At 34.9% G+C, this 27,999-nt stretch overlaps 1 protein-coding gene across 1 annotated transcript in view; it reads left to right on the top strand.

Moving 5' to 3' along the window:
• MSH4 (mutS homolog 4) overlaps positions 1-27,999 on the top strand; it is a 79,389-nt gene that overhangs the window by 46,424 nt on the left and 4,966 nt on the right. Inside the window, exons 9-18 of the mRNA XM_019743771.3 lie at positions 3,182-3,256; positions 5,625-5,689; positions 6,847-7,016; positions 8,749-8,885; positions 9,859-9,962; positions 10,788-10,912; positions 12,800-13,000; positions 16,044-16,162; positions 17,490-17,618; positions 27,109-27,283. Coding sequence (XP_019599330.3) covers positions 3,182-3,256; positions 5,625-5,689; positions 6,847-7,016; positions 8,749-8,885; positions 9,859-9,962; positions 10,788-10,912; positions 12,800-13,000; positions 16,044-16,162; positions 17,490-17,618; positions 27,109-27,283 — 1,300 coding nt within the window. The remainder of the gene's footprint in view (positions 1-3,181; positions 3,257-5,624; positions 5,690-6,846; positions 7,017-8,748; positions 8,886-9,858; positions 9,963-10,787; positions 10,913-12,799; positions 13,001-16,043; positions 16,163-17,489; positions 17,619-27,108; positions 27,284-27,999) is intronic.

Consider the following 27,999-nt stretch of genomic DNA (forward strand, 5'->3'; position numbering starts at 1 on the left):
TTGTTGTCCTTTCAGTCTTAGTTGTGGAGGGCGCAGCTCAGCTCCAGGTCCAGTTGCCGTTTCTAGTTGCAGAGGGCAACGGTGCAGGAGTCAAACCGGCAACCTTGTGGTTGAGAGCCAGCGCTCCAACCAACTGAGCCATCTAGGAGGCAGCTCAGTTCAAGGTGCCATGTTCAATCTTAGTTGCAGGGGGCAGAGACCACCATCCCTTGCGGGACTTAGAACCGGCAACCTTGTGGTTGAGAGCCCACTGGCCCATGTGGAAATCGAACCGGCAGCCTTCGGAGTTAGGAGCATGGAGCTCTAACCGCCTGAGCCACCGGGCAGGCCCCTTGTACCTCTTTCTTAATATGATTGTGTACACATTTGTTATTGGATACATGGTTAGGAGTGGAATTTCTGGGTCATGGAGTATGCATATCTTCAACTTTAGTAGATAATGACAAAATGTTTTCACAATCATTGAACCAATTTACATTCTCATCGACAGTGTATGAGAATTCCCATTGTTCTTCCCCAAACCTGATATTATCAGTTTTAAAATTTTAACCATTGTGGTTGATAAATAATTGTAGTATTTCGTTGTGGTTTTAATTTCCATTTTCATTTTAATGAGGATGAACACCCTTTCATATGTACATAGACCATTTGAATACCTTCGTTTGTGAAAGTCTTGTTCAAGTCTCTTGATCATTTTTCTGTTGGGTTGTTTATCTTCTTTTGTGATTTGTAGAGCTTCTTTTTATATTTTAGATAGGAGCCCTTCATTGGTTCTATGTGTTGCAAATAGCTTTTCCCACTTTTTGGTGTGTTTTTTGCTCAGTATTGTGGAGTAGATGCTGTTGGGTACTACCCACATCCCCTTGGCATTCACTTTTATACAAGGAGGGCTTCTTACTGTAAGCAGCTGAAACTCACTGCCTGAGGACTTTCTCTGGCCGCAGGAGAGACTAGAGTTGTTGCTCCGCCAATACCGAATAGAAGTAGATGAATAAGTACCCCATTTTTTTTTTAACCTATGGTGATAGCTTCTGACGCTTACTCTACACCATCTCTGACAGGTCTCCAGCAGGACTAAGCCATAATGACATGCAGTGGTATCCAGTGCAGATCCTTAATGCATCCTGTATTACTGTCCTTTCTTTCCCTTCTTACTTCCCCACTCCCTTGCCTATACTTACTGGAATTATTTTTCAAATAAATTATTTGCCCTTAAATTATAGTTTCTCAAAGTTTGCTTTTGGAGAACTGCTCCTGGATCAGTGGTGTCTTTTGACGAATGGCACGTCTTATTAGATTGGTGCAAAAGTAATTGCAGTTTAAAAGTTTAAAAATAATTGCAAAAACCGCAATTGCTTTTGCACCAACCTAATAATTTCAGTGTAATCTAGTTTATGATTTTTCCTTTGTAGTTAGTGTTTGTTGTATCCTGTTAAGAAGTCTTTATCTACCCCAATGTCTCTATTGTACCCATGGAATTTTAATTTGTGGAGGTGACTGAGTGATGACATAGAGAGGCTAATACCATTCAAAGATTTTTATTACTTGCAATTCCTGAGAGGAGGGAGCATGCCACACAGGGTCACATGGGAAAGTACTAGGATTGGTCAGGAGTCAAAAGGAATGAAGGGAGAACATTGCAAAAGCCTTTATTATTAAGGCAGAACAAAGTTGTTAGATGGAAATGTCCCCTATGGGTAGGAAGCACAACACAGATGTTGGCGTTTGTGGTTGGAGGGCTTGTAACATGTTTTTTGTGCACCCACAAAAGCCAGACCACGTGAGAGATGTAAACAACTTTAGCCATTAGTTTGGTCCTATGATTAATGGATGCCAAGTCATTAATTATGAAATTTATAAAAACTAGTTAGAGCACCCAAGGTACTGAAGATATTCCAGATGTTTTACTGTTTCAATTTTTACATTTAGATCTACAGTCCGCCTGGAATTGATTTTTGTATGTGGTGTGAGGAAGGGACCACGTTTCATTTTTTTTTTTCTCTCTCATAATTGGCACCATTTATGGAAAAGACTGTGCTTTTCTCAAGTTCTGCAGTCAACCTTTGTCATAAATCAAGTACTCATATAATTGGGTCTGTTTCTAGATTCTTTACTCTATTCCATTGATCTTTCTATCTATCCTTGTGCTGATACCACAGTTTCTTAGTTACTCTAACTTTATTATAAATTGACATTTGTTGGAGTTAGTCCTTCCACCTTGTTCTTATACAAGAGTATCTTGGCTATTTTTGGAAGCTGTTCTCCTTTGGTAATTAGTGATAGTTGTCTTCTGTTTGGTGAATTTTATTTATTTTGAAATTTTCCAGTTAGTTTCAGAGATCCATTGTAAGAGAGCATGAGATAACTTGTTTTAGGGCTAAAAACATTCATTTTGGTATTGCTTCTAAATTGACCCATATAGTCACAGAAGAGTTCAGGTATTGTATGTGCAATGGGGATAAAGGTCAAGAGGCTTCAAAAAAAAAAAAAAAAAGAGTGCCACATCAATTACTATTATGTCTTAACAGAAATATCCTAACACTTATTGTCAATATTGATAAATTAGTCCATCTACAAGAACATCTTCATTTTCCCAGGTTTAGTAGCATTGCTCGGCTTAAAGACAGTACTACAATTTAATTGATAAAAAGTTTATTTATAAAATTTAGAATGCTGGTGTTGCTTTATTTTGAAAAAAATATCATTGATTTGGACAACTGAAATTATCAAAATTGTTTTACTTGCACAAAGAGGACCTAATGAGGGACATTTGTGTTGTTATATAATTATCTGGGGGGTTTGGATTCAGCTTTTCAAATATCATCTATCCACAAATACCCTTTGTGCCTTTTCCAATTAACCCTAGTCTCTTAGTGCTGCTCAGGATTGAACTGTATCTTCTATTGCTACTGTGGGTTAAGGTGGACCCAAGAGGCTGAAACAGAAATGCAAGTTGGGTATAATGCGGTGAACTCTTTTGATTGTCAGACTTTCAGGAGACTAGTGTGCTAGTCTTATTATGATGGGTCAGTAATTTCTAAACAATGTTTATAGACTGGCATCCTGGCTAGGTTGATACATAAAAATGTATGGAATATGATAAGTGTAGAATGTTTAAGAGGAAAACCCATTTTTGTATTAAATATTTATGGTATCCATATTTGGATTTTTATGTTAATAGGTTAATGCAGCTGAATCAAAGATAACAAATTTGATATACCTAAAACATACCTTGGAACTTGTGGATCCTTTAAAGGTAATTTATATGTGTGCATATTGTACAAAACAGGACTAGCATCAGTTTTTTTAATTTTTTGTTTTGAAAAAAATTCAAACTTAGAGAAATTTACAAGAATTGTATAATTATTTCCCATATTCTCTCTCTTTACATGCACAGCACACACAGACATATTATTACCCTTACTATTATTCTTACTGAACCATTTGAGACTAAGTCGTAGTACCTAAATACCAAAGTGTATATCTCCTACAAACAAGGGTGTTCTCTTACATAACCACAATATCATTATAAAATTCAGGCTACTTAGCATTGATACAATATTGTTATATCATGTGTGGCCCATATTCACATTCTTCTTACTGTCCTAATAATATTCTTTCTGGATTCTCCCCCCCCCTCCACAGGGTCTAGTCCAGCATGATGGATTGTCATGTTTCTCTATACTTTTTTAAACTGAAAAGTATCTCAGCTTTTGTCTGTCATTGTATTGACATTTTGAAGAATAATGGTCAGTGTTTTTTATAGGATAGTCTTCAATTTGTGTGATCGCTTCCTTGTGGTTAAATTCAGCTTATGCATATTTGGCAGTAATATTCTATGAGCAATGTTGTATCTTTCTCAGGATGTCATTTTTTTATGCTTGGTGATACTAACTCTGATCAGGTTCCTCTCTTTAAAGTTATAAGTAATCTATGGAGAAATGCTTTGAGACTGTAAGTATAAGTATGCTGTTTCTCATTAAACTTTCATTGATTTAGTGTTTATTGACAACTCTTACCTGAAGTAATTGTTACTCTGATAGTCACAAAATGGCAATTTTCTCATCAATTTTTGAATACTATCCTGTGCAAAACATTTTTAAAATTAAAGGGCAATAACATCTGCTTTCTAAAAGAAAAAAATAATGAAAAATATGGAATAATTGATTTCAAAAGTAGTGTCATCTTTCTTAGAATGAAATAAGTATAGTAATAAATTCCCCCACAGCCAAATTGATGAAACACACGTTTCAAACTTTGTTATGTCAAAGGCAAAGTAAAAGCCAAAGAAATTTAGGAAAAATTTGTAGCAAATTACAGACAAAAATGTTAATTTCTGTCATCATAAAACTCATGTAATTTCATAAGAAAATACTAGAATGCCAGTGGAAATAAGGAAAATGACCCCAAAAAGGAAATCAAAGTACTATTTGGTACCAGAAAGGTTTAATTTCACTATTAGTCAAAGAAATGAAAATTAATACCATGGTTTTTAATCTATCAAAGAAACAAAGATTCTTTTTTTCTTACTGGATACAACTTCCTGCTGATGAGATAATATGAGACAGGTAACTTCTTAGATCGCTGGTACAAATTGAGTACAAATTGTACATACTTCACAGGACAGTTTCGAAACATATATCTTGATTTTATAATGCTACTTGTAGAAATCTGTCTGGAAGATCTATTAAGAAATGTTGACAAAGATTTATGCCCAGTGATGGTCATTGCAGCATTATTTATATTCGTGAGAAATTATAAGTAGCATAGAACTCCAATAATTAGAAGAAGAGACTATCTGCTTTCCTCAGGGTGGAATATATATTTGGAATTATTTTTAAAGTTTTCTATAAAAAGTTTCTAATGCCCATGATATAGTATTAAGTGGGGGAGAAAAGGAACATGCAGTGATATAAAATTTTTGATTTAAATAAGTGACAGGAAATATACCATAATATTTAGAGTATTTATTTTTGAAAGGGTGTTAGAATTTTGAGTAATTTAAATGTTTTTATGCTTTCATGAATTTTCTAGATTTTACTAGTATGTAAATATTATTTTTTTATTCATTAGCAAAAAATGTTACCACCATTGTCTCACAGCAAACTAAAAAATCAGTTTATGTTTTCTCCTCCTCTTTTCTGTTTATTTGAACAGTGACCATTTATAGTTGCAATTCAGCAAATTAAAATCCCTACTTTTACCATATGAGATGGGAGAAATTGCTCTATTTTTGAATATAGAAAACATTTTTTTAGTTTAATGTAAATTTATCCTAAATTTTGGAATTATATGTAGAGTACTCCAAATATACAATGATATCTCTGTAAGTACCTCTAATAAGTAGTTGGATGTTAATAATTAATTGGAAGACAAGAAAAATAAGTCATAATAGTGAAGCAGTGGAGGCCGCTTATTACCCCTGTGCTCTTTGTCTGGAAAACAGGAAAAATACCATCTGTCCTCACCTATTTACCTCAAATATATTTTATGAATACATAAATACGAAAATGAAACAAAAAAGCACTTTGCAAGCTGTAAAGTATTAAACAAATGTAAAATGCTATGTTTGAATAATATCATAACTTATTATCCTTAACTATCTTTATTTTATTCTTTACTAGATCGCTCTGAAGAACTGTAACACACCTTTGCTAAGAGCTTACTATGGTTGCTTGGAAGATAAGAGGTCTTGGTCACTCAACTGTTAATAAACTATCAGATGTTTCCTTACTTTCTGATTGTAACTGATTTTAAGGACTCTATATTCTGTAGAACAGTTACTTGAGCTTTGGTTAATAGAACCTTTAAACTATTCATCAAAATTTTAACTAGACATTTCAGCTTATAAATAACAATGAATAGTGTTGAGTATTTGTCTTAGTGGACAATTCAAAAAGCATTAAAAATTGAAGTCATATACAATTTTAATATTGTTTAGCCATTCTCTATGGAAAGACTTGCAAATATTTTTTAAAAAAAAACATTTTTGTCTTTTGTTATGTCATGAAGGACCTAGTGTAACCAAAAAACAAACAAACAAACAAAAACAGTAGACATGAATACTGAATAAGATGTAAACAGTTTTTAGCATCATTGTTCTTGACCAAAAAGACTCGTGATACTTAAGAGCTGTTATTTCATTGATTCATGATTTACATCTTGTGTGAGGCCACAAATTGAGGTTAATAATAAAACTGAATTAATTACAAATAAAATACAGAACAGATTAAAGCAAAAGATTAGGAAAACAGGTATTACCAGACTTCTGGTTTACATTATCACTGCACTTAGTCACTGCTACATTGTCTCACAATACTCCCAGATGATTAGTCTCCCTTGCCTCAATTGAATGCAAGGACCATAGAGATCTAACAATTAAGTTTGCGAACTCATCCTAGAAAAAGTGCTACATAATTCATTACTGACTATCACTACAGTCACCTTTGAAGTATTCCCTTTGGGAAGCTATGCACCGAGGCCAGTGCTTAATCCACCCTTCAAAGCAATTTTGGAACTCTTTTTCTGGAATGGTCATTAATATAAGACCCGGTCTTATTTTACCATGAGACTGAGTCTAATATACTATAATATAATACCCGGTCTTATATTAATTTTTGCTCCAAAAGACACATTAGAGCTGATGGTCTGGCTAGGTCTTATTTTTGGGGAAACAGGGTAGTTCTAACTTACGTAAATTTAAATCTATATGTATTGCTTAATTATTTATTTTCAAAATAATTTTCAACAATAATTTAAGAAAAGGTTGTATTTGCTATCATTAACTGTGACTCAAATTATAAATTAAAATAACTATTTGACTTTGCCTATAATGCTCTTGTTTAGGTTTGGTATCATACTTGAAAAGATTAAAACAGTAATTAATGATGATGCAAGATATATGAAAGGATGCCTGAACATGAGGACTCAAAAGTGTTATGCAGTGAGGTGTAACATAAATGAATTTCTTGACATAGCTAGAAGGACATATACAGAGATTGTAGATGATATAGCAGGTAATTTAATTATGTGAGCATATTTTTCTGTGTTTTTAGAAATAAAACAAACTTTTTAAAGACATGCTGTGCTTTTTTGCTGGTAATAACCTGCCATGCATATTTTTAACTTATTTTTTTTGTTATCAAAACAAATAAAGTTAACACATTCTCATTTAAGAAAACTTTTTAAAAATAAAGATCTCAAAGTGTTAAGATAAGCCTATTTTTTTCCTCTAATGTTAAATATAGAATTACTTTCGTACAACGTTGTGTATAAACCATACAAAATGCAGGCTGTCAGTACTAAAGCATTTCAGTGAATGGAGAGATACCATTTTTTCTAGAAGAGATAACATTTGAACCAGTATAGTAATTAATTTACCAAATAGTTATTGAGCTCCTAGGAAATGTAGACACTGTTCTGGGTCTGGGAATATGTAGTGAAGACGACAAAGTGCTTGTCCTCATGGAGCTTCTGTTCTAGTAGGGGAGACAGACAACAAAGAAAATAGACACACACGTGTGTGTGTGTGTGTGTATCAGTATTGATACGAGTATATTACATATTTTGTATGACTATACAACATGAAGAAAAACGCACTGAGAGAGACTGGGTGTGGAGGCAGAGAGAATGGAATGTTTTTAGTACACAGAGTAGCCTAGAAAGGAATTCCGCTCACTGGCAGTGGTACAAACTGAAGCACAAAGGCATCTGGAAAGGATGGTGAGGATATTTGTTAGGGTCGAATAGGGTATTCTCTTATAGAACTAGTAAAAGAGAAGATCAGAAATGTAGACTGATGACCAGAATTTAGTCTTTGAAGGCCAAGAGTTTGGATTTTCCCCCCAACGAGAATGAAGAGACAGTGACATACTTTTGCTCTGTGGAGTGACATTGATCAAGACGATATGTTGAATGAATTTGAGTGGAACAATGGAAACAGGGAGACCATTTTAAACTATTACAAATTAACAAAGCATTATTTAGGATGAGAACTATGTAAGAGAGGAGAGAAATGCAAAGGTTGAAGGAAAATTGGATGAGTTAATAATTGAGTAGGTGTGACCATGGCAAAGGGAAATATAACCATTGGTTCCAGTGGAGATTTCTTGCCTGAGAATGGTGGTGCCACTGAGAAAAGCAAGAAAATTGTTGGAGTAACTGTTTTACAATAAAGATGTTAGTTTTCTCAAGTAGTGTTCAAAGCATTAATTGTCATCATGTTAAAAATATAAATTTAGAACTCTGATGAGTTTGAAGTTGATAGGGAGATTTGGATTTTTTAGAAATTTTATTTGATGAATCACCAATTTCTTTTTTGGAGTATTTTGTTTTGTAAACTATGTTTTATAGAGGGAATTTCTTACTGTGAATTAATGATTGCAATAATGTATGTGTCTATTCCTTTTCAAAAAAGTAGAATGAATAACAAATCAAAAACTAGTATTCCTAATACAGAGTATAAAATAGTCTTGGTTTCATATTTTATTTTAATTTTTACAATTTCTTTTACTTTCAAAATACCTATCACAATGACTGTCTCTGCACTACATTTTTTTTTCTTAGAAGAATACTTAACCACATATTTTAGACGTTAAAAAATCTTTAGAGTTTAAAAGTATGACAAGACCTTTCTATTTATATATAAAATAAGAAGAAACAATCATGGAATATTTTTAAACAGAATAAGTAATTTTCTCATTAAATTTTCTTTGTCTTGTTTTTGTTTTTCTTGTTTCTGGTCACTAGGAATGATATCACAGCTTGCAGAAAAATACAGTCTTCCTTTAAGGACAAGTTTTAGCTCTGCTCGAGGATTTTTCATCCAGATGACTATAGATTGTACAGCCCTCCCCAATGATCAGCTTCCTTCAGAGTTTATTAAGGTACATGCTAGAGTGTGGTTAGGCAATTATCGTTTCTAATTTTATAGGATTACAGTTACGTATCTTCAGGTACTCCTTGAGTTTTACATGCCAAATTTCTGAATATTCTGTATATTGTATATCCTACCTACCCACCTAGAAGCTTTTTTTTTTTTTCCCCCAAGAGAAATACCAAACACGTGCTTCCCACAATTCTGGGAGCGTGGTATGAGTAAAAAAGGAAAGTGAAGAAACACCGTTCAAAAGGGTTTTTTTTAATCAAAGAAATTTGGAAAAGACAGTAACATCTCATTTTCGGTAGTTCTCCAATGCATACTTGCCTATTAAAGGTTTAAAAGTCCTGAAGTTGAGACATCTACTTAACTTTTTTTTATCCAATATTGCCAAACTTTTGGACCAGGGAAATATTTTTTCCTATATGCATATTAACTCCTCCACAATATGCCAGTTTGGGAAACCCACTTTAATCATGGTTTCTCTGCTCCCATGGGGTTCCTTTTGACAAAAACAAACCATTCAAATTTCAGGGTTTTAAAATATATACTGTATCCCCAACTAATGTGGGATGGATGAAGTAAAGGGTGGGTTGAGACTTAGTAATAGAATTAGAGAATGAGTGAAGTTCAGATATGAGGCAAGGGCTAGAACCTGTCGGAGATGGAGTGAGGATTACTGATCTGTATCCAGCATATATTACTTGGTAATAAGGTGCAATGTTTTAGCATTTCTGTACGGCTGTTTTAAGACCTGTAAAAATACTCATGTTAGATAGACTAAGTTAAAAACTCCTGCTTTAGCTTTCGAAGTGATCTTCCTTTTCTCATTCACAAACATTATTTGGGACTTTTTCTGTGAAACTATATATGAAAAATTGAAGTGATTAATCCAAATACCTATATTGTTTAAAATCTGTATGTTTTATTTCATAGGAGTGTACATGTATCTTGACATTTGTTCTTTAATTTCCTTGCAGATTTCTAAAGTGAAAAATTCTTATAGCTTTACATCGACAGATTTAATTAAAATGAATGAAAGATGCCAAGAGTCTTTGAGAGAAATCTATCACATGACCTATATGTAAGAACATTTGAAGTTTTTGAATATTGAATTAAATTGGTTTAATTTGAGACACTATAATACATTTCATTAATTGACTTTTCTGTCTGATTACAGAAAATTGTAAAATTAAGAATTTTAGCAAAGAAAAAACATTTGCTATTCTTAAAACTGTAGCAATACAGCTAGAAATAAGAAGTAGAACATTCAGAATTGGTGAGCTGAGATGAAAAAGGAAAATGTTGGGCTTTCAAAACAATTGAGAGAGCATAGACGACAGAGATTATTAAGACACAGGAAATTCTGGCAACATATTCCTTGTAAGGGAAAAACTTTTATATTGTTACAATGATGATAACTGCCACATAAAAGCTTAAATAATTATGTTGTTAAAGTGTGGGTGTGGGTGTGAGAGACAGAGAGATAAGAGAGAGAGTATATGGGTGAGAGAGAAAATACATGATAGCTTTTGTGTCGAATTTAACATATGCAAAAATAAAATTATTAACAGAAGGGATCTCTTGAAGTATAGGGAGAGCTTTAACATATAAAATATTTTTATTAATAAAAATGTATTTCATTGCTATTTAATAAAAGCAGCCATTTTGAAACATGGTACTAACACAGCAGAAGATGGATTCTTTGCTACTAAGTAGCTGTGACGTTGAGTATGAGCATCAGTTTCATCTCTGCAATGAGGCATAGAACAATAGACTTTACCTGTAGTATACAACTCAAATGTGAATGTTATTTTACCTCAGGCAATGAATTTAATACTGTTTTACAATTGCATTGTCTGTCCCTGTTTAAAAAGAATTACTTGTCTTACCAAACATGTACTTTCAGGATAGTGTGCAAACTGCTTAGTGAAATTTATGAACATATTCATTGTTTATATAAACTGTCTGACACGGTGTCAATGCTGGATATGCTCCTGTCGTTCGCTCATGCCTGCACTCTTTCTGACTATGGTAAGTGACTTTCTTTGGGATAAATATGTTGCATAGTGAAATTTGTATTCTGTTCAAGCAATGTTATATAACAATTATGAATGTTTTACATTTTTTACCTGAAATATAGTCTCTTGCCTATTGTCCTAGACTAACACTCAAAATAGAGAAAGTGAAATTGTCCCTGAAATTTCTTTTAAAAGTCAGAAAATTATTTACTGAGAAATTGACAAATCAGAAAGTAGAAACTGCAAGAAATTTTAAAGGTTTCCAAAATAAAAAAGACTGCAGAGCTGTCTCCTTGGTGAAAATGACAATGATGCAAATTTATAAAGTTCCAATCTGAAGACCCATTAGAAGCAGTGTGACTAATACTAATAGACATGAGAGAAATGAATCCCCAAAGTGAGCATTTGCTAAACTAGCTCCTTAGATGTGAGCATCCCAAGATCAGGAATTATATCATTTATTTTTGTATCTCAACTGTACAGGCCTTGAATATAAATGTTAAGTAATTTTCTAATGTTAAATGGATACTTCAAATTTGCCCCTTATAATTTCTTATTCGACTTATCAGTAATAACCATACTTTAGTATGCAAATTTCAGAACTAGTATGTGATAATTAAGGTTGAATAATTGTGGACGTAATAACATTAAAGTTTCTAGTTAAAACCAGCAGTAAGATTTCCAAAATATTATGTTAATTTAGTTTTACAATGGGAAATAAATATAAAGATTTTTTCATATTTCGTATTTTCTCATTTCTTATGGAAATGTCAACTTTTTCAATTGGTGTTTTATAGGTACAAACTTTCCAATCTTTTACATTTCCTTTGGGGGTCAAAAATTTAGCTTAGGGTCCAGCTAATTTTAACGGTTTTCTTAACTATTAAGTATTTGATGTTGCTCCATTTAAATTTGAGAGGGACCATCCTGAAACTCCCAACCTACAAATAATGAATTTTTGACGTTAAAAAGGATTTTAAAATAATTAAAAATTTATTTTCTATCCAATTTTACTTTTATAACAAATGCTTTCCAGTTTATCAATGTGTTTCCTCTATAGCAGGGGTGTACAAACTTTTTTCAACGTTTTTCACCAAGGGCCATATGCAGTAAAATACACAAACAGCCGGGCCACTCACTCGAGGTGAAGTACGTATTGCCGCACCTGGTTTATTTAAATAAACTAAATATATTTTTGGAATTTGCTGCAGTCCAATTAACAATGGATCGTTGGCCCGCGGGCCGCAGTTTGGACACCCCTGATCTAGAGGAATGCAGCATTTCAGTTTTCACTTGTCCTCCCACCCTCTTCCTTCTCCCTTCACTTCAAGAATTATGCTAAAGACCTGGTCATCATTTATTTCTATAAATTAACAATATAATTTTTGTCTGTTTTCTCTATTCTCTGAGATTTCATTTTAGACAAAAGTTCTATAAGGGTTTGGACATAAAATTATTTTTATATTTGATTTTCTATATTCATACCTCATTTGAACAACTAAGTATGCTAAATTTGAAATAATGCTTAAGTTGGGGATTAAGTAATGTGCAATTTTGTGGTATCTGTAATTGATTGTTATTTTAAAACTATCATCAATGGCTAGTTGATTCTTCTTAATCTATACAAATTTGAAAATGTTATGAACTGTTTTGTAGCCTAAGACGACAGGGAACTAAATCCTAGACATTCCCTGGAAATGAATAAAAGTGATGGTATTCAGAGTGTGCCAATTATAATATAGAAGTATTTAGGCAGGGATAAGGGACGAAATAATACCTTAATGTTGTTCAAAATTGATCCTAGTAAAATCACTAAGGTATACATAGTATGTACACACCACAAAAATCTTTAAATATAAATATATTAACCTTTCAAAACCATTCTGTTTTTTCCCTTTAGTTCGGCCAGAGTTTACTGATACTTTAGCAATCAAACAGGGATGGCATCCCATTCTTGAAAAAATATCTGTGGAAAAACCTGTTGCCAACAATACCTATATTACAGAAGGGAGTAATTTTTTGATCATAACTGGACCTAATATGAGTGGGAAATCCACATATTTAAAACAGATTGCACTTTGTCAGATTATGGCCCAGATTGGTAAGTTATGGCTTACTTAGTAGTTACCAATTCTGCTCCCCGTTTGAAATGTTGTGTGCCTGATCTTTTAGATCCAGGTTAATTAAGAACCGTTTGGAATAGATTTTCTTACCTTAAAGTATAGTAGTGTACTATACTTTTAGTACTAGATACTTAGTAGTGTCTAGTATGCAGACCATAACTTTTACGATTTGGTATTTATTTAGCTCTTTCTGATTTTGGTCTGATTGTACTAAAAATTTTGTAGAATATAGCAGAATTAGAGACTTCCTTCCTATCATTATTAATGTTGTATCAATTATTACTAAACTGAATTATCTAATTATCGAAAGCAAAATTGGTTGTGAGAAAATGTGAAATAAGTAGGATAAGCTGCTGCGTTTAATAACCCATACTAAGATTTTTCTAAAATTACAACATTGGGTGGATAAACATTTCCCTTACTTAATTTAAGGGGTACCAATAACTTTTGCCCAGCAATTGATAGATTACACACACATGTGCATACACACGCATATAAATGGCTGTCAATGGCCCAACATTGTCACATATTTCTTAGTGTAGAGGCACAACTTACCTCTTGTCTCTGAAAACTAGGTTTCTTTGAGGACTATATGAATCAGAGATGAGATGATTGGTCCTAATGCAGTAGTTCTGAACCAGGGATGATTTTGGTGCCCCCTTCCCCCTGGAATTTGGCAATAGCTGAAGACATTTTTGGTAGTCACACTGAGGGGAGTGTAGAGTCCCCTCAGAGGGGATGCTCTAAACATCCTACAATGCACAGGACAGCTCCCCTCTTCCCACCCCCACACAAACACAAGAAGGATGTATCCAGCCCAAGATGTTAGTAAGTGCTATGGTTGAGAAATCCTGGTGTGATGTAATGATTATAAGGGGAATACAGCAGTAACGATATTGGCACTACTGCGAAAGAAAACCAGAATGAATGAATGATAAATAGTTTATTGAGTTTATAGTTTTATTGGATTTAAAAGAGCATCTTAGTGAACTTCCCTTTCCTTATAAGTATACAGCTTCACATGTGACATACGCATAATCCTGCTTCTGTTTGAATAGTTATAAGGAGCTCTGTCCTTTAAAAACAAGGCTATCCAGTTTTTGGGTAGCACAAATTGTTTGAGCATTCATTATACAGAATTTAAATTTGACTTTCTATAACTTCTACTCATTAGTCCTAATTCTTATTTTCTATACATCACAGAATGACCTAGTCTCTCATAATAGCCTTTCAAATATTTGAAGAAAATTATTCTACTTCTCTTGTCACTGTTCATCTTAAACCTCTCTCTATAATATCTCATATGATCTGATCATAAAGGGAACAGTAGGACTTGAAAGGCATGGAAGTCAAGAACATAGGCTTTGGAACTAGGCTTAGTTTGTCTAGTTACTAGCTATGCGATCTTAGGCAAATTATTTAACCTCCTTTGTTTTCCTATCTGTAAGTGAAAATTACAATAGTACCTACTTCTAAGAATAGTTGTAAAGATTAAGTGAGATAATGTGTATAAAATAATATGGACTTAAAGGGAGGGTGTGAGAAAGGAGACTTTTCAGGCAGAGGTAAGAACATAGCACAGAAGCAAAAAAATAGTATGGCATTCCCAAGGAACTATAAGGAGTCCAGAGACTTTGCAGAACAAAGAGTGCCTGGGAGTGGTGGCAGGTCATAGAACTGGAGAGATGGGCAGGAGTCACATCATGAAGGGCCTTAGTAACTTAACGAAGGAGATTGAACTTCATCCAGAAATATATATTTCTGGATTGAAATATATTCTGGAGCTATTGAAATTTAAGCAAGAGAATAGCATGATTGGATTTGACTTTTAGATATAGATCACTCTGGTTGATGTATGGTTAGATGAGAACCAGACCAGAAGCAAAACACCAACCAAGAGGCTTTTATAATAATTTAGATAAAAAATGTTGAGAGCATTTTTGGTGGTTAAGAGACAGGAAAAAATATAAACATACATCATATATGCTATATTCTTTACTTAGTATTTTTACATTTATTTTCCCATTTAATTCTTCTGCTAATCCTGTAAATTATATTAAAGAAATCTGCTCTCTAAGGTGGGATCATTATAATTACTATTACTAGTATTACTCTTACTTTTATTAGTGTTGTCCTGACTTTTGCTTTCTTTTCCTGTTAGTCCTTATTCCTTGGAAGTAGATCCTATTCTTCATCCTTACCTTTATTTTAAATCCTGAAATAATTTGGCTTTGTTTCTTTACTCTCATTATTTCACCATTTGTCTATATAGAGTTCTGTATACTTGCTACTTTCCCATTCAACTATTTGTGTATTTTTATTTTCTTATGATTTCAGAATGTCTTTTATATGCCATTCTATATAGAGGTAGTTGTATTGATCAGATAGATTTGTTTTCAAAAGATGAATATTTTAGGTTAGTTAGCCTGATAACTTCTCAGGCAGAAACAGTCTCATGGATGAAAATTCACATTTTTAAATTAAATGTCTTGCTTTCATTTGATTATTTCTGTACATTTCTATTAACAGATTTTTCTAATATATTTTTCTATAGTGATTCTTATCAACTTTAGCTTCATAAGCATGTCTCTCAAATTTTCACACTTTAAATGTTATTTATCATCTATATTGTTAAAAAACTTTTTTAAACATGCACTAATCTTTAGTTTTTTTTCTGGTTAAAGTATTATTAAAATTTTTATCAAGTTTATAACAAATCTTTCTAATGTGCTTGAGTATATACTATCTTATTTGAACTTCCAAATAACTTTGTACAATAGGTGGGGCATGTATTCCATTTCATCTATGAGAAAGATGAGACTGGGAGAATTGAAGTGCTGTCCAAGGTGATACAATAAATGACATAGCTGGGGCCATGTCTTCTAGCTCCATTCCAGTGATCTTTCTACCACATAATTGTTAGATAGGCTAGTAAATAATCTGAGTTGGTGGAAAGTGCAAAATATTACTACTTATATTTTATAAAAGTATTTCAGTTTACTTTGATCTTATATTTTACAGGATCATATGTTCCAGCAGAATATTCTTCATTTAGAATTGCTGAACAGATTTTTACAAGAATCAGCACTGATGATGATATTGAAACAAATTCATCAACATTTATGAAAGAAATGAAAGAGGTGCCCAAACTAAACTTTTCTTATGTTAAAAACATATTAAATTCTCCCACTAGTGGTCAATGATCATGTAAGAAAGTATTCTTAGACTAAAGCATGCAGATGTGCTTATACTCCTCTGCAAGAGCCAGAGGGCAGTCAAAGACAGGTTCCTACTTTCTGTCTTATGGGGAAAGGGAAGCAAATGTTTCATTGAAAAATACAGTTTCAAAGAAAAAGCTAGTGTTATTGAATGATAAAAACATGCTTTCATGTTTTTGTATGGGATATATGAAGGACTTGTCAGAAAAAGACCTGTTCAGGACCATTTTGTATAGTATCTATTGTTCCTGTTAAGCTTGGTTTTAAAATAAAAGATTACTGTTAGAGGCTTTTAAAAATCATCCTATTCTGTGCTGTTATAGAATTTTCACTTCCTGTAACAAAGTATGTATCATCACCTATTTCTTATCTGAGCAAATGTCAGGTAGGCTTGAATGGCTAAAGGGATTCAGTATAGCTCTTGGCCTATCTTTAATAAGTAGGAATTATTGGATCACTATACAATTGGCCAATTTTCTGTGGATAGAGGGAGAACAAAGTTATCATTTGCCCATGGTATATGACATTTTTATAATTATATAATATGTATTAAATATCTATGGGAGAATATAGCAATATACTAGGTGCTTGAGTAATATTTTTAAATAATCCTTGCTCTCAAGAAGCTTCGTCCCATAAGAAGGTAAAATAACCATGGAAGTTACTATCGTGTTGTAATAAAGGTAGAATTCTATTTTTTGAGAAAGAGGTTAATAGTCTTCAGTGGAGAAGTGCATATCTGTTAATTAAATTCTTGGTCTTTGTTCGGAGTGGATTTAAGTTTATTTGTTTAATCAGGAATCAGTGGACTTGGATGATATTTCCTATTTTTTTCTTTCCATCGCTATTGGATATAGAGAAGTTAAAATAAATATGAGGGATAGTTTTGAGTATTTTATGGCAACAATTGATTAGTCATTTCTGGAGAAGAAAATAACCATCTTTATGTTTTCTTTAAACATTAATTCATTGCTTTGTTTCACTGTATTGAAAGCATCAATATTTTAGATAACAGTTATTTACTCTTTTGTGCTTATGTCTATTTTATGCACACATCAGCTATTCTATTGGAATTATGTCATGAGATTTTTAGAAAGGTAAGTAATGTGGTAGTTTCTGCTCAGCTGGATTTCTCTATAAAAATATATTTCAAATAAACTAATAAAGAGACTAGATTTATTTTCTCATTTTTCTATGATAGTGACAGCTGTTTGGTTATAATGAATAATATTAAAATTATATTTTTCAGATAGCATATATTCTTCATAATGCTAATGACAAGTCACTTATATTAATTGATGAACTTGGCAGAGGTACTAATACAGAAGAAGGCATTGGCATTTGTTATGCTGTTTGTGAATATCTGCTGAGCTTAAAGGTATTCTCTATTTATTTTAAGCATATTAATTTCAAATCTTTTATATTTATCATGATTGGATTTCCCAAGCACCTACAAATAGCTCTTTAAACAATTTTAGGTAATAAAAACATACACTATCATTCATATTTTTGTTACTTCATTTCTATTGAAAGTAGGAATGGTTAATATGGTAGTTATGATATAGACAAGGAAAGGAGGAAATCAAGAAATACAAATAATATTGAAACTAGTCAGTTAGCTTTAATTTAGCCAAATAAAATAGCAAAACATGAAAACATTTCCATAATAGTCTTCATGTATAATGACAGTGATTGGGGTGTCACAACATGAAGTGAAACTAGGCATCTGAAGTCACTTTATGGAAAGTCTATTTTACTTACCTAAGATTTGATTCCTTTAAGGAAAACTTTTTTTTCACATAAATGATGTAAAACAATGATATTTTGCTGTATTATTAATTTGTGAAATATCTTTTAGATCAGGCAAAATATATACAGATATGAAAAAGTCAAATAAAAATATTTTTCCATATTTAGAGTATTTTAAAATATCCCTAAGATGAGATTAGTTACCTTAAGTGAGAGTCCATAATGATTCATTATATAGAATGAGAAAAATCTTATTTTATACTTAAAGAAAGGTATCTGATGAATCAAAGGTAACATAAATGGATAACATTAGTTTTTGTAACTCTGATTCTGTATCAGTTGATCAGAACTTCTCATATAAAATGCATGTATTACAGGATTGAAAGCTAATTAGTATCTGTAATGGCTAACTTTATGTTAACTAGGCTATGAAGTATCCAGACATTCGGTCAAATAATATTCTGGGTGTATCTGTGAGGGTGTTTCTGGAGGAGGTTAATATTTGAATTGGTAGAATGGGTATAGCAGATTGCCCTCCCTCTTGTGGGTGGGCCCTATTCAGTCAGTGAGTGGGGCCCAGTGAAGGCCTGAATAGGCCTGGGAGTAAGAGGACACTCCTCCTTCCTGCCTGCCTTTTATCTAGGACATCAGTTCTTTCCTGTCTTCAGACTCAAACTGAAATATTAGCTCTTTCTGCCTTGAGCCTGCCAGCATATGGCCTGGAACCACACCATTGGCTCTCCTGGTTCTCCGGCCACTGGTCTTAACTGGAGCTGCACCATCAGCTCTCCTGGGTCTCCATCTCGCTGACTGCAGAGCTGGGGACTTGTCAGTCCCCATAATCACGTGAGCCAATTCGTTATAATAAATCTCTCTCTCTCTCTCTCTCTCTCACACACACACACACACACACACACACACACACACACACCCTATTAATTCTATTTCTCAGATTTACCAAAAGTCTAATACAGATTTTGGTATTGAGAGTGGTTCTAGAGGAACAGATATTTAAGGATGAGTGTTTTGAATTTGTTCTAGGGCTTTTGGAATTGATTGTCTAATATGATTAGATAAGATACTAATGACTATTTCCAGTAGTAAAGAAAGTATTGGTAGTCCATAGAATGACCTGGAAATAGAAATATGCAAAATATCACCATCGGATACTTTTAATCACCACTTCTAAGTAGGTGGGTGACTGTATATATGATACTTTCAAACATTTTGGCAAACTAATGAATATAATGAGATTGGTTGGTTTCTGCTAACATTGCTGGACAAGGTGGTGAAAGAGAAGGAAGAGCTCAGGAACTCAACTGCCTGCATAAATCCCTGCATAAATAACGTGAAAGCATCTATGTGTGCCCTCAAGGAGACTCATACCTCCTGTAATTGAAACTCAAAGCCAGAATCTCATCCTGTGACTGGCTGAATTACAGTGCACTTGAACTCTCAGCCACATGCTAGCAATTCTTTTATTAAAGTGAAAGTATTGATTAGGAAGAAATAGGAACCTGAGAGTTGGAATGGGGTCATGTGGGAAAATCCTAATGAAGATGGGAACATTGAGCCTCTAAATTCTGATGAGTCTTCTTTGCCAGTGGAAGAGGCCTCTCTACCCTCAGTGGGAGTGGCTTCTCTACCCTATCTGAGCGGGTTAGCTCTGCATTGCCTGAGGAAACTGTAATGGCCTCCCTGATGCAGTTGCCCTGTAAGACCATGCTGATTTTTGTAAGTATCTACCGGTTGCAAACCTTGCTTCTAGGCTTGTAATGAGACTTCAGCCCCAGTAGGCCCCTAGGTTGAGTTACAAAGTATGGCCCATGAGGAGGTATACTACATTTCCAAAAATCGACTTGAGTTTTCTAATTTATACAGATAGAAGTCTGGGGAACTGGATAGTAAGGAAATGGGATAATGATAGAAGGAACATGAAGTTAGATCAGACCAAATTTATTGATATGGACTTGCTAAGCAGAGATTTTGCGTTTAATGTTGCAGTTTGAGATGTTTGGTTGGCTGGCTGAAATGTGAACTAAAGGCCATTGTGAGTGAGTTGCAAGTGTTGGACCTGCATTGGTTTAATGTAGAGGAAAGGACTCAAAGGCTTAAAAAGATTGAACGTTATTATGGATTTGTCATTTAAGACCTACCCACGTGCTCTGGATTGGTCCAGAAGACATACCTTTCACCATGACTTTGAGACAGAAATTCATGAGGAGAGCCCCAAGCATCTTTGAAGAGCTCTGTGGTTGCTGTTCTCTGTAGGCCAGACCTTCCAGTGGAAACTGCAGTCACTAATTGGGAAACCTAAATACAATGGGGATACTTGGATCTTGGGTGGCAGGAGCCAGTTGGTGGCATTCAACCATCAAAAGTAAGGTGGGCGTGGTTACCAAAAGAGACAACAATCAGAACAGCAATCAGAATAATCTTAACTAGGGCCTACCTGTGGCTTTAACTCGTTGATCATGGTGTCTCTAGAAATGAAATAGACAGGAAGCTTATTGAATTTGCACTTGATCTGCATAAGCACAAAAGTTTTGGGTCAAGTGAATAAAAGTCTAGCCTGAATCATAAAAACAGAGGCACAGCCCCTCAACCAATTTCTAGACTTGAGTTTACAGTTACAGACTTAGAACTTCTTAAATGAAGAGGATGCCAGGTCCCTTTGCGGAAGGACTCTGGTACATTGCCAAAAATCTATTCTCTTAATCTTTCTCCCAGCCTTTTCTAAGGGGACCTACACCCTTGTACCAGGGTAACTGTGTATTGAGATAAAGGAAATAATCAGGCATTTCAAGGACCGGCTCTGAACTGACTCTAATTCCAGGAGACCAAAAACATCACTGTGGTTCACCCGTTAGTTCAGAGTAGGGGTTTATGGAAGTCAGGTGATCAATGGAGTTTTGGCTAGGTCTGTCTCACAGTGGACCCAGTAGGTTCCCAGCCTATCCTGTGGTTATTTCTCCAGTTCTAGAATGCATAATTGGGATGATTCAACTCAACAGCTGGCAGAATCCCCACATTGGTTCCGTGACCTGTGGAATGAGGACTATTATGGTAGGAAAGACCAAATGGAAGCCACTAGAATTGCTTCTACCCAGGAATGTAGTAAACCGGAAGCAATACTGCGTTCCTGGAGGGATTGCAGAGATTAATGTCATCCATCATCAAGGACTTGGAAAACTCAGGAGTGGTGATTTCCACCAAATCCCATTCGACTCACCTATTTGTCCTGTGCAGAAAACAGATTGATCTTGGAGAATGACAATGAATCAGCGTAACCTTAACCAAGTGGTGACTGCAATTGCAGCTGCTGTACCAGACGAAGTTTCAATTGTTGAGCAAAGTAACACATCCTGGTATGCAGCTAATTGATCTAGCCAATGCTTTTTTCTCTATACTTGTCAATAATGACCACCAGAAGCAGTTTGCTTTTGACTGTCAGTGTCAGCAGTATACCTCCAACTTCTGGAGTATATCAGCTCTCTAATTCTATGGCATAATTTAGTTTGTAAGGATCTCGATCAGTTTACCTTCCACAAGATATTGCTCTGGGTCATTATGTTGATAACATTATGGTGACTGGATCTAGTAAGCAAGAAGTAGCACTACTATAGACTTATTGGTAAGATACTTTTTGTCAGATGGGGCTAATAAACCTGACAAAAGTACAGGGTCCTCTGCCTCAGTGAAATTTCTAGGAATCCAGTGTTGTGAGGTGTGTGGAGATATCCAAATGTGGAACTGAAGCATAAGTTGTTACATTTGGCCCCTCCTAAAACCAAAAAAAGGTAAAAGGCATAGAAGTCCTCTAGATTTTAGAGGCAGCGTAGTCCTCATTTGGATGTGTTACTCTGGCCCATTCACCAAGTGATCTGAAAACTGCTAGTCTTGAATGGAGCCCAGAACAAGAGAAGGTTCCACAACAGATTCAGCCATGCAAGCTGCTCTGTTACTTAGGCCACATGATCAAGCAGATCCAATAGGGTCAGTGGCAGATAGAGATGCTGTTGGGAACCTTGCGCAGGCCCCGGTAGGTGAATTAGAGCACAGGGCATTACAATTTCAGAGTAAAACCCTGCCATCCTCTGTGGATAACCTCTCCTTTTGAGGAAAAGGTCTTGGGCTGCTACTGTGCCTTTGTAGAGACTGAACGGTTAACCATGGGCTACCAAGTTATCATTCAACCTGAGCTGCCCATCATGAACTAGGTGTTCTCTGACCTGCCAGCCATAGAGTTGGGTGTATGCAGCAGCACTCCATCATCAAGTGGAAGTGGTATACACATGCTCAGGCACGAGCAGGCCCTGAAGGTACAAGTAGGTTGCATGAAGAAATGGCCCAAATGTTCATGGTCCCCACTCCTGCTACACGACTTTCTCAGCCTGCACCTGTGGCCTCATGGAGAGTCCCCTATGATCAGTTGACAGAGGAAGAGAAGACTTGCCTGGTTTACAGATGGTTTTGCACAATATTCAGATGCCACTGGCAAGTAGACAGTGGCAGAACTGCAGCTCCTTTCTGGGACATACCTGAAGGACAGTGGTGAAGGAAAGTTGTCCAAGTGGGCAGAACTTCAAGCAGTGTATCTGGTTGTTTGGAACAAGAAATGGCCAGATGTGTGATTATATACTGGTTTATGGGTTGATGGCCATAGTCAGGCTCAGATGGGACTTGGAAGAAACATGATTGGAAAATTGGTGACAAAGAAGTTTGGGAAAGAAGTGTGTGGATAAATATCTCTGAATAGGCAAAAAAATGTGAAGGTGTTTGTGTTCGATATGAATACTCAACCAAAACGTGGCTTCAGGAGAGAAGGGTTTTAGAATCAAGTGGATAGGATGAGCTGTTCTGTGGATATCAGTCAGCCTCTTTCCCCAGCCATCCCTGCCATAGCTCAATGGACTCATGAACAAAGTGGCCGTGGAGGCATGGATGGAGGTTCTATATGGGCTCAGCAACATAGATTTCTACTCACCATAGCTAGTTTGGCTACAGCGACCGCTAAGTGCCCAGTCTGCCAGCAGCAGAGACCAACACTGAGCCTCTGACATGGAACCATTCCCCAGGGTGATCAGCCAGCTGCCTGGTGGCAAGTTGATTATATTGGACCACTTTCATCATGAATGGGGCAGTGATTTATTCTTATTGGACTAGATATATATTCTGGATACAGATTTGCCGTCCTTGCACGTATCGCTTCTACCAAAGATACCACCTCTTAACTTAATATTAGGTCGATGCAAAGGTAATTGTGGTTTAAAAAGTTAAAAATAATTGCAAAAACTGCAATTACTTTTGCACCAACCTAATAGAATGCTTTATCTACCATTGTGGTATTCCAATAGAATTGCTCTGATTCAAGGAATTCACAGCAACTGAAAATTCCATGGTCCCGGGCTCATGGAATTCAGCAGTCTGATCAATGATCACGTTCCCCACCATCCTGAGGCAGCTGGCTTGATAGAATAGTGGAATGGGATTTTGAAGACTCAGTTACAGTGCCAGCTAGGTGGCAATATCTTGCAGGGCTGCAGCAAGGTTCTCCAGAAACCCTAGTATGCTCTGAGTCAGTGTCCAATATATGGTGCTCTTTCTGCCCTAGCCAGGAATCGTAGGCCTAGAAATCAAGAAGTGGAAATGGGAGTAGCACCACTCACTATTACCCCAAGAGACCCACTAGCAAAATGTTTGCTTCCTATTCTTGTGACTTGATGCTCTGCTGGCCTAGAGATCTTAGTTCAAAAGGGAGAAATGCCTCCACCAAGAGACACAACAATGATTCCTTTCAAGTGGAAGTTAATAGTGCCTGCTGGCCACTTTGGGTTTCTCATCCCTCTGAATTAACAGGTAAGAAGGAGAGTTACTGCGGTGGCTGTGGTGATTGATGCTGATATGGGGAAATTGTACTGCTACTGCACAGTGGAGGTGAGGAGGATGTCTGGAACACAGGAGATTCCTTAGGTATCTCTTAGTATTACCATGCCTTGTGATCATTGTAAATTATCTACAGTAACCCAATCCAGGCATGACTACTAACGGCTCAGAACCTTCAGTAATGAAATTTTGGGCTACCCCACTGAGTAAAGAACCATGACCAGTTGAGGTGCTTGCTGAAGTCAAGGGAATATGAAATGGATAGTGGAAGAAGAAAGTTACAAATACCAACTATGACCATGTGATCAGTTACAGATGCAGATTGTAATTGTCATGAGTAATGTGTGTGTGTGTGTGTGTGTGTGTGTGTGTGTGTGTTTGTGTGTATCTTTGTTTTCTTCCCTCTCTCATTTCCTTATCATGTAATATAACATGCATTGACTTTATATTATAGTTTAAGTATTGTTAGTTTTATATGATAGTATTGAAGTTGCAAGATATCAAGGAAAAGAGTAAACATCACTCAGGATTTTACATCCTCTTCTGGGAAAGGGACTAGTACTTTGTTGGTTATATATAGGATAGTTGTATCATGTCAGGCACAGTTTTGACCTTGTCTTTATTTTGGACATTAAGTATAGTTTTAAGAGGTGTGTATGGGTGCCAAATTGACAAGGGTTGATCTTGTGATGGTTAATCTTTTTCACTCTAAGAAGGGATTAGTATTATTTCCTTACTATCATCAATTATACAGATGGTGTTCAAATTTTAATTGTTTAGTAATTTTTTAAATAATTTTTTTGTTTGAATCAGATCTAGACAAGACTCGCACATTGTGATTGGTTAATATGACTTTTAAGTATCCTTTAAGTGAAAGATTTCCCCCTCTGCTTCTCTCTCTCTCTTTTTAAAAATTTATTTTTCAATTACAGTTGACAGACAATATTATTGCGATGGTTAATTTTATGTGTCAACTTGACTGGGCCATGGGGTTCCCAGACATTTGGTCAAACATTATTCTGGGTATATCTGTGAGGATGTTTCTGGATGAGATTAGTATTTGAATTGGTAGAATGAGTAAAGCAGATTGCCCTCCTTAATGTGGGTGGGCCCCACTCAATCAATTTTGAGTGCCAGTTGAAGGCCTGAAAAGAACAAAAGGGCTGACCTCCTGGAGTTAAAAGAGAATTACTCCTGCCTATGTTCCTTTGAACTGGGACTTGGTTCTTTCCTGCCTTCAGACTTGCACTGAAATGTCAGCTCTTTCTGGGTCTTGAGCCTGCCAGCCTTTAGACAGGGACTACACCATTAGCTCTCCAGGGTCTCTAGCTTGCTGACTGTAGGTCTTGGAATTTGTGAACCTCCATGATTGCATGAACCAGTTCTTTGAAATCAATCAATCAATAAATCAATAACTCTATATCTATATCTTTATGTATGAGTATACTTATACATGTATACACATATATAATAGGATATTCATGGGAGAACCCTGACTAATACAGTATCCATTTCTGTGGTATTCTGTAATAAATAGCTGAAAATCATGCTTTTAATAATACTTTTGAATATCTGTCTTACTTTACATTGCTATAATACACTACCACAGACTGGATTCTAAACAACAGAAATTTATTTCTTACAATTCTGAAGGTTGAAAGTTCAAGATCAGGGTTCCAGTGTGATTTAGTTCAGGTGAGGACCCCCTTCCAGGTTGCAGTCTGCTGATTTCTCATTGTGTCCTCACAAAGCAGAGAGGGCAAAAGAGCTCTCTGGGGTCTCTTTTATAAGAGTACCAATCCCGTTCATGAAGGCTCCATCCTCATAACCTAATCACCTCCCACGTCCCAAAGGTCTCACCTCCTAATTCCATGGGGGCTATGATTTCAACATTTGAACTTGGGGGTGGGTGTGAATGTTATAAACCAAAATTCAGTCCATAACAATATCCTTTTCTACTATAAATCAGTTAATAAAAATATAATTATTGCCGCTTACTTTTAAGGACTTTAAAGTTAGTTATTTTTCTAACCTAGTATCTTTAGTGCCTAGCACAAATCCTTGCAATATATAGGCCCTGAATAATTATTTGTTATATTGAATTAAGCTGAAATAGAGTTTACAGTTTACCATAATAGATTGGTTTTTGATATATAAATGTTGAAGACATTATTTACATTATTTTATTGTGAACATGGTCCCTAGCTTCTAAACAGTTGATTAGGTTTCTAAATATTTTCCTGTTGCTGTATAAATTTGGTTTGTTTGATACTCCCTTTTAATTTGTTGAGTAGTTGGTTGAAATTTTTCATTTTTCTGTCATACACAAAACTATTCTTTCCCTTGCCAACCCCCCTTCCATAGTTGATAGACATTTGCCAATCAAATATATTCTTTTTAATCTTACTATTTTAATTTTTTACTAATCACCTATTTAGTTTCTTACCGGTAATATCTTAAAACATAATCAATTATTCAAATTTCCATCTGCTCTGGTAACTCTGGGCTGGAAACCGTATGCCAGTCATAAGTCACTTGAACAACCTTCATCAAAATCACCTAAAGGACAGAGGGAAAATACAGGTTCCTGGGACCCATATTATGGCTACCAATTGAGAATTTGTGGGGGATAAGCATCAAGAATTTGCATCTTTAACAAGCTCCCCAGCAGATTACTAAAGTTTGAGAATCATTGCCCTAAACAATTTTCAATCTTTTTTTCCCTGTAAGTAACTAATCCAAATGCAGTGCAAATTTAAAACCTTTGCAAGTTCAGATACCTAAGACAATCCATTGATTCCATTTTTCAAAAACTACTTATGTGGAGGCAAGCTACTTTTAAAGTAGTTTTTTAAAAGTTGAGGGAAACGTTATGATTTTGTGGATTACTTCTCTAATAAACGATTACCTCAGTTAATAGCTTTATATCTGATAAACTTTATCTTTTCAATATCTTCAGACATTTTTGTGGAGTTCATTTTTGGATTTGTTCTCTTTCCCATAATGTAACATAAATGTGTATGTATAAACATAATAAACATGGCCTTCATTGAATATAAAATTTTAAAACGTTTTAAAATGAATTGACCATGTTAGCCTCTAAGTTACCAGTTTCATTCCTACATTTCTGCCAAGCTACTTGAAAAACTAAACTAAATTTTATCTTTAAATAGTTAAAATAGAATTTTCTAGTTCATTTAAAAAGAATTGATATTCATTATTATGTATTCCAGGCATTTACATTGTTTGCCACACATTTTCTGGAACTCTGCCGTATAGATGTCCTGTATCCTAATGTAGAAAACATGCATTTTGAAGTTCAACATGTAAAGAACACCTCAAGAAATAAAGAAGCAATCTTGTATACCTACAAACTTTCTAAGGGACTCACAGAAGAAAAAAATTATGGTATTACACATAGAAATGATATCTATACACTGAAATACTATATATTCTCATAAGACACGCTTTATTTTCCCCTTTCCTTGGCTGTCAACCTAAGCAACTTTTTATTTCATTCTTTTGAGTGCTTATATGCTCTAAGACTGTATTTTCTATGTTAAACTCATATTTTAGGTATATTAAGCTTATTTTTAAACTTAAGTAACCAATAACTATGTAGAATTATAACACATGAAGGCCCCAGAATTATTACTTTCTATCCGTAGAAAAATATGATTTAGTTTATATTTGTAAGTTATATAATGAATTGAAAATGATGTATTTCTTATGCACCCTGTCAGTAACAGGGTTCTTTCTCTGTGTTCTCCAGATTCTGGGAATGCAATAATTAAATCTAAAGTCTTAAAATGGGGTGTATTACCAAACCATATGATATTCTAAACTTGATTAGATATTTTCTATCTAAATCATTATATGACATGTGAAATTTCACAGATCCAGAGAATTTTCAATTGATCTAGACATATAAAGTTTCAAAAAGTATTTTATCTATAAATGCAATGCTTGTGAGAGGGTAAAAAACACTTCTTTTTTTTGCTATTTGAAATAGGAAATCAAATGGATAGCTTAATTTATATCAGATGTTTAATCTTTATAAGCCTCAATTTCATCTATTAAATGGGGATAATTTTCCATATATGTGCACTTGTGAAGATTAAATG

The sequence above is a fragment of the Rhinolophus sinicus genome, chromosome 14, assembly GCF_057876585.1.
Source record: "Rhinolophus sinicus isolate RSI-liver-muscle chromosome 14, RSI-T2T, whole genome shotgun sequence".
NCBI classification, from domain to species: Eukaryota; Metazoa; Chordata; class Mammalia; order Chiroptera; family Rhinolophidae; genus Rhinolophus; species Rhinolophus sinicus.